Source organism: Amphiura filiformis, chromosome 6, assembly GCF_039555335.1.
Source record: "Amphiura filiformis chromosome 6, Afil_fr2py, whole genome shotgun sequence".
Taxonomy (NCBI): Eukaryota; Metazoa; Echinodermata; class Ophiuroidea; order Amphilepidida; family Amphiuridae; genus Amphiura; species Amphiura filiformis.
In genome coordinates this window covers 28,931,276-28,944,041 of record NC_092633.1, presented here as the reverse complement: position 1 = coordinate 28,944,041, position 12,766 = coordinate 28,931,276, and the positions used below count along the sequence as shown (strand labels likewise).

General features: G+C 36.1%; 1 protein-coding gene across 1 annotated transcript in view; it reads left to right on the top strand.

Annotated features, from left to right (window-relative positions):
* The window catches only part of LOC140155237 (protein ECT2-like), an 88,152-nt gene that overhangs the window by 62,310 nt on the left and 13,076 nt on the right, over positions 1–12,766 (top strand). Inside the window, exons 2-9 of the mRNA XM_072177992.1 lie at positions 5,761–5,853; positions 6,105–6,187; positions 7,100–7,285; positions 8,320–8,523; positions 9,029–9,130; positions 10,175–10,274; positions 11,393–11,511; positions 12,201–12,263. Of these exons, the coding sequence (XP_072034093.1) occupies positions 5,781–5,853; positions 6,105–6,187; positions 7,100–7,285; positions 8,320–8,523; positions 9,029–9,130; positions 10,175–10,274; positions 11,393–11,511; positions 12,201–12,263 (930 nt within the window). The 5' untranslated portion in view covers positions 5,761–5,780. The remainder of the gene's footprint in view (positions 1–5,760; positions 5,854–6,104; positions 6,188–7,099; positions 7,286–8,319; positions 8,524–9,028; positions 9,131–10,174; positions 10,275–11,392; positions 11,512–12,200; positions 12,264–12,766) is intronic.

The following is a 12,766-nucleotide window of genomic DNA, read 5'->3' as shown; positions in this document are numbered from 1 at the left end:
AATGGAACGCAGGGAAAGAGAGAGAGAAACTGAAAGAAAAAAAAGGGAAAGACAGAAAAATAAGTAAAAAGGGAAGGAAAGAGGGAAAGAAAGAGGGAAAGAAAGAAAGAAAGAAAGAAAGAAAGAAAGAAAGAAAGAACGAAAGAAAGAAAAAAAGAAAGAGAAACAACGAAAGAAAGAAAGAGAGAGAAAGGGAGAGATAAACGAAAAGAAAGACAGGGAAAGACAAAGAAAAAATAGACAAAAAAGAAAGAAGAGAGAGAGAGTGAACAAGCAAGAAAAAGAAAGAGAAATGGAACACAGAAAAGAGAGAGAGAGAGAGAGAAACTGAAAGAAAAAAAGGGAAAAAGACAAAGAAAAAATAAGTCAACAGGGTGTTTGGTACAAAAAATTACGCAAAAGATTTTATGTTAAGGAAGTCGTTTGCAAAGTAGAGGCAACAAATGGTAGGCCTACCACATCACTAACAGCGTAATAATTGAGCTGTTAAAAGCGATACCAATTGCCATGATTACCATTTCCATCGTTTATACTAACCGCTCCCGTTTACTAACCGCTCCCATTTACTCATCTAGCGGGGGACCGCGCGAAGCGCGGGTACCCGCTAGTAATAATAATAATAAAGAGGCCTAAAATAAAATTGAAATGAAATTAAATAGGCCTATTAAGTAAAATAAAATAACAAGTCAAAAACATAATGAATACTAATCTTCAGTCGAAGCCCATTTAATATATTGTAATAATATAGGCTTATTAAATTCAATCGAACCGGAGAGTCCATCAACATCCCGGGTCAATATACTATTTGCTTTTGTACACGCTGGACCCAGCACTGCAAACACAGACAATCAACACTCAACAGTCAACCAATACTATACACATACAGTCCGCCGGGAGTTGAAGCGATCGATCGTGCATCATCAATCAACAGCAGCACATTACCCGCGGTTTAAAAAGGGGGCGAAAGTGCACGGGTGCGAAATTGAAAGGGGGCGAAAGTGCACGGGTCCGAAATTGAAAGGGTGCGAAGTGTCCTGTTTCCATATAGATGTATATATTTCATAAAATGATAAAATTATGCTGTCTTGTGTACACACATGTGCAGTCAATTTGGCAGTGTTACAAGCGCATGAACATGAATGTGTACCAATCCAGTTGAAGTAACTACAAATTTCGATTCTTTGAGGACTTGTTCTCAGTCAAGTTGTAACTCTGAACTTGTAGGAAGTGCATGCATGCATGCATGATGCAGTGCGGCGATCCTGACTTTTTGGCGATCCTGACTTTTAGACCACCCGAGCTAATATAAGGTACAAATTGCAAATTTATCATATTAAACTTTCGCAACAAGGTTAAACATGTTTTCAACTGTACAAACATACCTTTTATTCCATCGAACAAGCTTTATTTTGTTCCAAAATTTACGCTTTTATAGCTAGTTTTGACGTAAAAGAGCTGGTAACAAAACCGGTGATGCCAGCTCGAAGTTTTCGCAGTAACACAAGCACTTGATGTATGCTTGTTTTGACGGTAATTTACGCTAGCGTATCATGCATTTTCAAGCGCGTTTGACATCGGTTTACTGCGTGACGCAATTCTGCATTTACAATGTTTATTCAAGATGGCGAATTTCTCGAAAAACGTGATGCATTTTACCCCGAAATTTACCTCATTACTCAAAGCCCTGCTCGCTTTCACAATATTTTAGCTTCTTGGATATCATCGGAAACATAGATTAGTAATATTAGGTAGGTCACTGTATTTTTTGAGATTTTTTAGATGATTTTTACGATGAAAAAATGTACGTTTTAAGCTTCTTTTCAAAAATTGGTTTTAGCTTGTTAAAAAACGGGTAAAAATCGTTTTTTAGCTTGTTGGATATTTTTGCTAAATAGTTTAAAGCTTGACTCCTTAGATGAAACTTTTAGATTAAGCTTGTTAGAATATTAAACCTTGATGAAATAGTAATATTTTAGCCCTATATAGCGCGGGTGGTCTAAAAGTCAGGATCGCCGACTTTTTCTATAGCTAAAATAATAGTTAATAGTTTCTCGATCATGAGAGTACAATGTACTGCGTGCACTGCGTAATGTCGCAAGTTTAGTGGAATGCCACGATAGCGCGATCGATCGTGTACGCACAGGAAATGCAGCGCTAAAGCGTGTGTGGTAGGCGTTGTGCGTACGCCAACGCAATTCATTAATTGTCATTGCATGTCTGGAGATATCATGATCGAGAAACTATTATTGGCAATCTTTTCCTTTAGACCACCCTCGCTATATATGGACTAAAATATTACTTTTGCATCAAGCAAATGCAAGGGTTTACTTTTGCATTGACAGGTTAAAAACAGTTGCCAAACACTTTGAAATCAAGGTTTAATGTATTGGAAGGGGGCAGGGCTTCGGCCTTCGATAAATGAGGGAAATTATGGGGTAAAAAACAAGGTCCAAACCAAACAAACAACTTTTTGAAAACAAGTGAAAACGGCTATTTTGCTAGGAAGTTTTGTCTCAAAAAACAATAAAAATGATAGAAGAAGCAACCTTCGTAAAAGCAGCATCACTTCCGTCACATAAAAAGATGAGTGGAAAGTGACAAAGAATTTGTGAAATGAGGGAATATTTTAAAGAAAAATACATCACATTTTTTTATGAATTTCGCCATCTTGAATAGTGCAGAATTGCGTCAAGCAGTAAAAAACTCTCAAACGCGCTTGAAACGCAAGCGTAAATTACCGTCAAAACGAGCGTACATCAAGCGCTCGTGCTACGCGAAAGTTTTGGAGTTTGCATCACCGGTTTTGCATTCAGCTCTTTACGTCAAAAATCGCAAAAAATAATAATGGCAGAGAATTTGAGATATGAGAGAATTTTCTCACAAAATACATCACCGTTTTTTCGAAAAGTTCGCCATCTTGAATCATCAGATCATGATGGAATAAATCCTAAATGCAGAATTGCATCACGCAATGAAATGCATGATAATGCATTTCATTCAAACTCATTTTGGAGTATTTAGGAGGAAGCAGTACCAAGTATACGCTAGCGTAAATTACCATCAAGCGCTCGTTCTCTGCTTAAAAGCTTGGAGCCTGCATCACCGGTTTGGCAAACCTGACTTTTAGACCACCCTCGCTATTTAAGGACTAAATTTTTACTTTTGCATTTAATAGTTTTTGCATCATGGTTAAAAAGTTGCCAAACACTTTGGAGTCAAGGTTTAATGTATTGGAAGGAGGGCAGGGCTTCGATAAATGAGGGAAATTATGGGGTAAAAAAGCAAGGTCAAAACAACTTTTTGGACCCTTAGCTTAGGGAGTTTTTTGTCTCAAAATATATATAAATTTTAAAATAATCGTAAAAGCAAGAAACATAGGCCTACCATAGGCCTACGGTACCTTTTAAGCATCACTTCCGTCACATGAAAAGATGTTAAGATTTCTAGAAAAATACATCACATTTTTTGAGACATTCGCCATCTTGAATAAATATAATGCAGGATTGTGTCACGCAGTAAAAAGATGTCAAACACGCTTTATGCGCGTACATCATGCACTTGTGCTACGCGAAAGCTTCGGAGTTGGTACGATCACCGATTTTACATCAATCTCTTTTACGTCAAAATTAGCTACAAAATGTGAATTTTGGAACAAAATAAAGCTTTTTCAATGGAATAAACGTAGGGATGACCAATGAACCATCAACTTGATTAGAACACTCCCATAGACATGCAGGGAGCTCAACTGTGCACTGCTTGCACATACATTTCTAAATTGATCTCATTCTTTTATTTTTCAATATTTTTCTGTAAAATTTGGGGAAGTTACTGCCAATTATATTTTGCAACTATCTTGCAAATTACAGCAACATAACTTATTTTGTTTTTCTGTAAGTGCGAGTCAAAATTGGTCCATCGCCACAGTGCGCTTAATTGCCAGTGGCTGAGTTTAGCACTGCTCAAGAATGGCACAAAATATTCAAATCAGTAAGATCAGGTGAAAACGTGGCCTACTGAGCTGTAATTTGGCAGAGTTGCCAGTAATACCTCTATCATACCCTCTGTAAAAAGGTTAAAAAATTGAACAAGTAGATCTCGAGTTACAAATTAAATCACCAGCTTCCCTTTGGAATTTTTATATTCCTTTCAAATCATGTTAAGAAGACACCTTTCTGAACATAAATGTGAAGTTTCGTGCTCATTCGATGTATTGTTCACCTGATCTTAACCCTAAACGTTTTCTTATATTTAGGCCTATAACATCTACAACTTGCTGCTGGCTATACCTTGTTTAGGACTTTCAAAAGAAGTACCTGAATGTGCAACCATAACTGTTTCAAAATAGCCCGCGATAGTCATGCAGGTAACTCCGAGGTCAAGCATTGAATTGGTTTGAACAAAGATACTCATAATGTATTGAGTGCTACTTTGGTTTGAATGAGGAATACTACAGGAATACACATGAGCATGATGAGGATAATCTCTATTGTTGTGAATGAGTCAATGACCTTCAAAACTTAAGATTTTGTTTACATACACCTACTAATTGGTCATATTAAACCCAATAACATTGAAATTCTTGGTTGTGAAAAAAAAGTTCACCTACTTAATGCAATTTTGATTTTGTGCCATATCGGCTATCTTGGATGATTTTTGGCTAATGTCCTCTAAATGCATGATTTCAATGCCTTGGTTTGAAAAAATAAGTTATGCCAGTGACTAGTTAAGTGCCATTTCATAAGAAACCCTTTGATACTTTCACAATATGCTTGTTTCATGTTTGCAAATATGTTAAAATAAAGAAATATATAAAGGTAAAGATATGCTTATGCCAATTTTGCTCCCAACTGCTATTTTTGGACCTTGTCATTTTATTTCGTTCCAATGACCGGTCAGAATGGGAAACTTTGATAATTCATAAGTCGAAAAGTTTTTGACCGATTTTGACCATTTAACCACCAAAATACTTCTGTTGATTAGTTCTACTCAGAAAACAATCTTTTGTAGCAATAGGGTCAACATGAAATTTTGATGGTTATCCCTAATAAAAGGTAAGTTTGTACAGTTGAAATCAAGTTTAACCTTGTTGAGAAAGTTTATTTTGATATTAGCAGTTTTGCTCGGGTGGTCTAAAAGTCGAGATCGCCACCGGTTTTGCATTCAGCTCTTTCTTGTCAAAAATAGAGATATAATAAAGTAAACATGAAATTCGGAACAATATAAAGCTTGTTCACCAGAATAAATAAATTGTGTGGCATAAAAAAAAATAAGAATTAAGTTTAGAAATTTAAGGTGGTACTATACCCCCTGATAAATTTTGTGACTAATTTTGCAATTTTTTTTTCAAAAAATAGCTGTACGGTACACACTGGCAACAAAAGTTATACATGTATATTATAGGGGCAAGGAATCCGATTACTTCAGTGATTCAATACAAGTGGTTCATTTATGTTAAGAAATGAGGTACATTCTAGCGGTACCTCTTTTCTTATCATAAATAATGTACTGCTTGTCTTGAGTCACTGAAATTCCAGTGTATATAAAAGTAACTGGATTCCTTGCTCCTATAATATATAACTTTGGTTACCAGTGTGTTATTATTTTTTGAGAAAAATGCAAAAATAGTTACAAATTTGTCAAGGGGTGTAGTACCCCCAAAACAAATAAATATTTGAAATTCTTTATATCCGCATGGAAATGACAACGTATTTAGTTAAATCTCTATAATCAAGGATACATTTTCTGTTGACCTTTAAACAGGGAAATTATAAAGAATTGCAATGACAGACCTCACATCAGAAATGAGCTGTACTAGCTACTCTGCAACAATGACAACACAAGAAGAGAACTTAGGTAAGTATTCTTGTTGATTTTGGTCTTGCCTGAATTTGGTTTTTTCATTTTGTTTTTGATTTTGGAGCTAAAACAATGAATTCTTCATAGACGAAAATGAATTTTTCTGTTTTTTTTGTTGTTGCTTGTTTTCTTTAAATAATTTGTTTTATTAAAATAATAGTAGTAATGATAATGTCTCCGGATAAATGCAATTTGTTGGGTAGAAATGTCCAACTCGGCTGATGTATTTTCTTTCCTTTCGATGACAGAAACCACTGTCACACCAGAATGCCGCATATGTTTGGTGGGTCAGGAAGCAGCTCAAAATCAGCAGCTGATTGAGGCAATGCAGGTAAGCAAGATAATGCCAACTTTAAGCCGCTATCAGTTCACCCGAGACAACCTACAAAGTGAACCAAAACTTGAACGATTACCGTGCGTATTTCATTGCACCAATAAAAATTGCTACATTGAAGATCAACATCTGGTACATGTACATTACGGTAATAAATAAAGGGTAATTCTGTATCCTTTGCACACAAATAATATGTCTATGAGGCAGCAAAAATGTAAATAATGGGTGAGGCGCACATTTACTGTCGAGGACACATTATGGGTATGAAGGATTAGGCTCAGCCATATAAATTTGTATTTTTTAGTACATATTTTACCACAAAAATAGTGAGATACCGTATTTAAAGGGAAAATTTGCCCTGGAAATATATTTCAGTTGCTTACATCATTGTAAAGTGTGTGTGTAACCACAGTGCAAGTGACAGCGTGTAGCATGGAAAATTGTAAGCATTATGTTTTGTGTAGAATGCTCATGCTTTGCTTTCCAGACACAATCAGGGCGTGCTAATATTTAAAAAATAGAATGCTCACATGATTTGTTTGGTCAAATTGCAGTGCACAATTTTGAATAATGGATGGTGGAGGTAAAATCTAGTCCCAAAACGTGTTTACAAAGAAAGGATTGCAGTAAAAACAAACATGTTTTGAAAGCTGCAGGCAACCAAATAATCTGATGTATCCATGTTGTCAGTTGGGCAACTTGCATTGTTGATTGTTGACTACAGAATGCTGAAAATATGATGATCAGGTTGTATCATTCTCAACATTATACTCATTGCTCACTGATTGAAAGCAAATTGTTGATTTTAACTGTTGCAGCAACATCTAATATTTATAAATTACGTATGGTCAGTCTCAATCTCTTGCAATATGATTTCCATTCATGTTACTTTCTTTTTTTAAAACACAGACACTCAATATGTCCTTTGTGGAATCGGAGACAGGCATAGAGTACATTTCAGCTCAAGATGATGACCAGCAGGAGACAGTATTTGTGATGCAAGAGTTTGATGGCCCAGTGTACAGCAAGTTACAGAGGTCAGGATGTAGACTTCTTGGACCAACAGTTTTTTGTAAAGCAGCAGCTAATTTACAGGTAAGGTAACGATGGCAAGTTATGCCGGAGCAATACTGACACATGCCAAAGTGCCCATCTTTTTCCATGGGATTTCGGTCAGATTCTGCTGAATTAAGGGGGTACTACACCCCTCGATAAATTTGTGTCTATTTTTGCATCTTTCTCAAAAACCAACAACACAGTGGCAACAAAAGTTAATTTAAGCACATTATAGGGGCAAGGAGTCCAACTACCACAATGGAATTTCAGCGACTCAAGACACACGGTTCGTTATTTATGATAAGAAAAGAGGTACCGCTAGAATGTACCTCATTTTCTATCATATACACTGAACCGCCTGTCTTGACTTCACTGAAACCTCAGTGCAGCAATCGGACTCCCCGCCCCAACAATACACATAACCCCTGCCACCACTATGCTACCAAAAAAATGCAAAAATAGTCACGATTTACCATAGGGGTGTAGTACCCCCTTAACTTGTTGTGGAGGGATCGCCAATACATTCCTACCTTTCCAGCACTATATTATGTCGGTAACCATTTATACATCTGGGTGGAGAGAGACAATAAAGGTTAAGAGCCTTCTCTGAGGGCACAGTACGATAGCACCACCGCCGGGGTTCAAACCTGCAACCTTCTGATTATGACCCCGTGACAATAGTCCACTGTGCCCTCATGTTACAATTAATAATTTATATTGAGAAATAAAAAAATCCTGATCATGCCAACTTTGGTTGTTAGATTATTTAGTTTCAGTAGGGTGAGTGGTGTTCATAAAGGTCTTTTAATTCATTAGACTATATGGGTATATACCTATGAATAACCTATAAATCCATATTGTGATTGAGTGCCCTTTACTGGTATCAAATAATCAAGTAGTGTATACGTTATGTCCAACCCTGATTTGTAACCAACCCATGGACATGGTTATGATAATTCATTTCTGATTTTTATCCCAACATTATCAACCATTATAGCCAGATGGACATCAAAACCAAATTTCATTATACAACCAGAATCTAACAAGTTGTTCTATCTATGTCATTGTTACAGCCTCTTCCATTCAGTAATCGCCCACTCTACTGCAGCCATATGGCGGACCTGATCATCTGTTTCACAGGGTTCACTACCAATCAGAAGGATGACCTCAAGAGGTTAGCAGACATTGTACATCACATGGGAGGAAGTATCAGAAAGGATTTCTCATCAAGGGTTACACATTTAGTGGCTAATGCTACAGCAGGCAACAAATACAGGGTAAGAGTCAACTAAAGCCAATATCGTTTTGTTCCAGTATGCGTTGATGATAATGACTGCGTATACACCATCATTTGGTTTGCATTTGCGTTTGCATTTGCATCCAATCAGAAGGATGACCTCAAGAGGTTAGCAGACATTGTACATCACATGGGAGGAAGTATCAGAAAGGATTTCTCATCAAGGGTTACACATTTAGTGGCTAATGCTACAGCAGGCAACAAATACAGGGTAAGAGTCAACTAAAGCCAATATCGTTTTGTTCCAGTATGCGTTGATGATAATGACTGCGTATACACCATCATTTGGTTTGCATTGGTGTGCTGATGATAGTGACTGCATTCCAAGCATTTTTGCTTTGATTGTTGTCTGTCTAAAATATACCTTTATCTGGTTCTCTAATATAAACCTTTATCTGTAGTAATAAGTTTGTAAGCACCAAACTTGCTGAACAGTTTTATGGTTTGTTTCATAACAAGTTGTGAACTATCGCTTTCTCCTCTAGACTGCAGTGAGTCTTGGAACGCCTATCATGACTCAAGAGTGGATCCATAAAACATGGGAAAGGAGACATGATATGGAGGCTAGTGCCATAGCAGAGGACATGGTAATGTATTCATAACCTTCAACAGACTTGAAGTGTATCTCTGATTAATGAACTTATGTGGAGGCACAGTTAAAAGATGATTTTTTTAATCAGGGATACAGTTAATTTTTGGGGGAGATTTGTCATACCTCAAAATTTGTTACTCAAATTTGAGTACTTTTAGTTAAGGACAAGAGGCTGGACAGGTGAATACCATGGAAGATATTTTACCCTTCCCACAATGCATTTCATCCTTGTAAGGATTTGTTATTAAAATACCTCAATTGCAAGATCTGAATGAGCTCTGTCACTATCGACCATGTTTCACTGAATAGCAAATCATTACCAGGAAGAAATGCATTGTGGGAGTTTAAGATATCTTCTCATGGTGGATACGCCATAAATAATGTAACAACATGACATAGCTATAATGAAAGACAGAGATACAAAGACTTTATCGCATCTGACATCATCAAACTCGAGCAGGGTTTGTTTACAAGTGTTGAAATGATGACTTGCTGAACGCGGCAGTATAACCGGTCGCCTTATTGTTAATTTTGCACCTTCAAACATACAAACCATCTCAAAAGTCTTTATACTAGTAGGAAACTTTCTTTCCCGAAGGCACCATGTCAACAATGCCTAGAAAAGTTGCTTTTTGCCTTGTAAAAGTACATAATTTTTCGCCATTTTCTGCTATTCCTTTTCTCTGATTGGCACCAGATAAATCAGCCTTCCTTTTACGTGCTATTAACCAATCAAGGATCGTAGGGAATTTGATTGACAGTGACGTCAGATGCGATAAAGTCTTTTTATCTCTGTCTTTCATTATATAGATGTTTAGATTAATGAATTTTGTGAAACTTTGATGAAAAGGACACATGACTGTGCAACCTTGATAAAAAGGAAACAAAGAGGGTGATTAAAAGATAATGGCCAACCTTGTAACACTAGTTGGTATATTATGAGCAACACCTTTCTAAGTGAGGCATCCAGTGATACTCACTTCTTTCATTGGTTTGATCTTTAAACATAATTCTTTTTTTTTTTGTTATCTAATTGCAGCTTCTATACAAGATGTCACCATTCTTCAAATGTGTGTTGAGTTTTGTAGGCTTCTCTGATGAAGAACAGAAACATATGGAAGAGAGCACTGTTATGCAAGGTAATTAATGTGAACTGTACTGTGACATCCAATTTTAGGGCAACTCCCCATAATCTTAATCGGTTCTAAATAAACATAAATTTATAGAGTATAGCATAGAGCCTGTTGTTGGTAAGATCCGCATAGCACCAATGTGGAATTTCTTTGACAACTTTACAAATGTAGTAAATTAGCAAACTTTGATTGTAATTATAATACATGATCTCTGTTATGACAAGTGCAGCTTTGTTTTAAAAGAGGTGGAGAGCAAAAGAAAACTCACCTGCAGTATGAAAGAGCTGTTGGACCAATTATACATGTATATGAAGAGATGATGAATCATAAACTTGAGACATCTGAAACTCACAGCTAAAAAAAGTGTATGAAATTAATGACTCGCTCTACTGAAAAAAGCCTGTAATATGCATTATGTTATTCAAATTTTAGATTATAAACACACAAAAAAAACATGAATTGAAGCTATTATACTGATATCATACAAGCTTGATATTCCTCATGCATAATCTTATCATTATATGATTTGATGCATTGTCATTTCAAAAGAATAGTTTTGAATTATCTCCAAAAGGATACATATAAAAACAGGAAAATCTGTTCCAACTGGCCAGCGCCGCGGGGAACCAAAGGATTAAAATTAAAAATAGGGAAAATATGACACAACAACCAATGGGGGAGTAACACAAAACATATAAACAAGGTTAAAAACCTGACGTTTCAAAAAAAGACAAAACCAGCTTTGATCAATAAAAGAAGATAAAAATCTGCATTGACTGGAGCATTGATTAAGTAGCAGAAAATAAAAGAAATCTGAATAACAGTGGAGGCTTGAATAGGTTGAGACAGGTGTGAAAAACCATAACAGCAAGCAAAGTATGGAGAGCCAAATGGGAAAAAAGACTGGAGAAAGGCATAAAAAACATATGGTAGGCCAAGCAGGTCACAAAGAGGGGAAATCGTTAAGGAGAGGGGAAAAAGGGATACAGTCTGAAATGCAATTGTTTTAAAAAAGGGTTTGTTTCCAAGCAAACCAAACATTAACCAAAAAATGTACAATAATCTGAATTTGGCACAAATGTCTCTGATGTGTATCAATATGTTTGTCTGTTTGTTGGTTACAGGTGGTGCATTTGCAGCAGCTGGAGAGGAGTCATGTACGCACCTTGTAATAGATGAGAACGTAGTCACCAATATGTTTGATTTCCCCACCAATGGAACACTTAAAGTTGTCAAACAAGAAGTAAGTGCAACATGGAAGGAAGTTATGACTGTAAGGCGACAAAAATACAAAACTGTTTTACGGGCCTGACCGACCCAGACTTTGGGTTTCAGGAAAAAAAATTAGTCAATTTTGCTAAAATCATGTATATCAGCCATGTTTTGACCAAAATTGATTGATATTGACTGAAAATTTTTTTTGGAAAATCGGAACAAAATATCATCAATTTTTTTGCCAGTTTAAAAAACTTTTGGAGATATTGTCGCCTATTATATAACATTGTAACCAGACTCGGATCTAAGTCGGACTCAAATCTGCCTGTTGTGATACAACTTTCGAAGTGGGATGCAAAATCGCATTAAACATCTTTTGCACCTCATGCAAACAACATCGCACCTCACCTTAAATAGTAGAGTGCAATTTGGCAACACAAGTTAGGAAAGTTATTTTGAGGCCTGATTTGAAAACTTGTGATTTGTAATGTAATTTTATGAAATCATATTATGGGTTGAAAACTGATATTTAGGGGATGTTCCAATTGTCTGATGGATACTATTGTATTCTTTCCTAGATATGTTCACACTCAATTCACTCAAATTGTTATCCAGCTAAAATATAAATATGAAATATAAAACTCAGTTAAAAACCAGATAATTCCAACCTTTAGCTGTTCAATTATTGTTTCTGTACGATGTGTTTTCCTTTTCCAGTGGTTTTGGGCCAGTATACAGATAAGTGCCTGCGCAGATGAATCATTGTATGCCTATGCGACGGTAAGAAAATTCTTTTCTGTACTCAAAATCCCACTTTTTGACAGTTCTTGTTTAGGTCAGGAAATGTAACTTTGAAAACTTTCAGCAACAATCATCATAAAATCACAATCATAATGTCGTAATCATTAAACCTAGCACTCATCCTAATCCTCATCAGAATTATGATAAGAAAAGCTAATCATAATCTTAACCCTAAACCATTCCCTAATCTGTATGTCTTGACATGGCAGCAGAACTTTGTTGCCAGAAGCACGTTTTGACATGTCCAAACTCTTTAGAATACCTGTTTGGTGAAGTCCTTGAAATGGATTTAATAAAAATAAATCTGTGAGTATTGATGGATTGATTTGGAAATGAGGAAGACTGTGAAGCAATCAGGTCCTAGTACAGTAGCAACTCATTAACACAAAATTGTCTGGGCCTCACGATTTAGTTTAACAGGAATTTGTGTTACCAGATTACATAGAATATAAGCTTGGGACTTTAAAGCAATTCATGTTAAT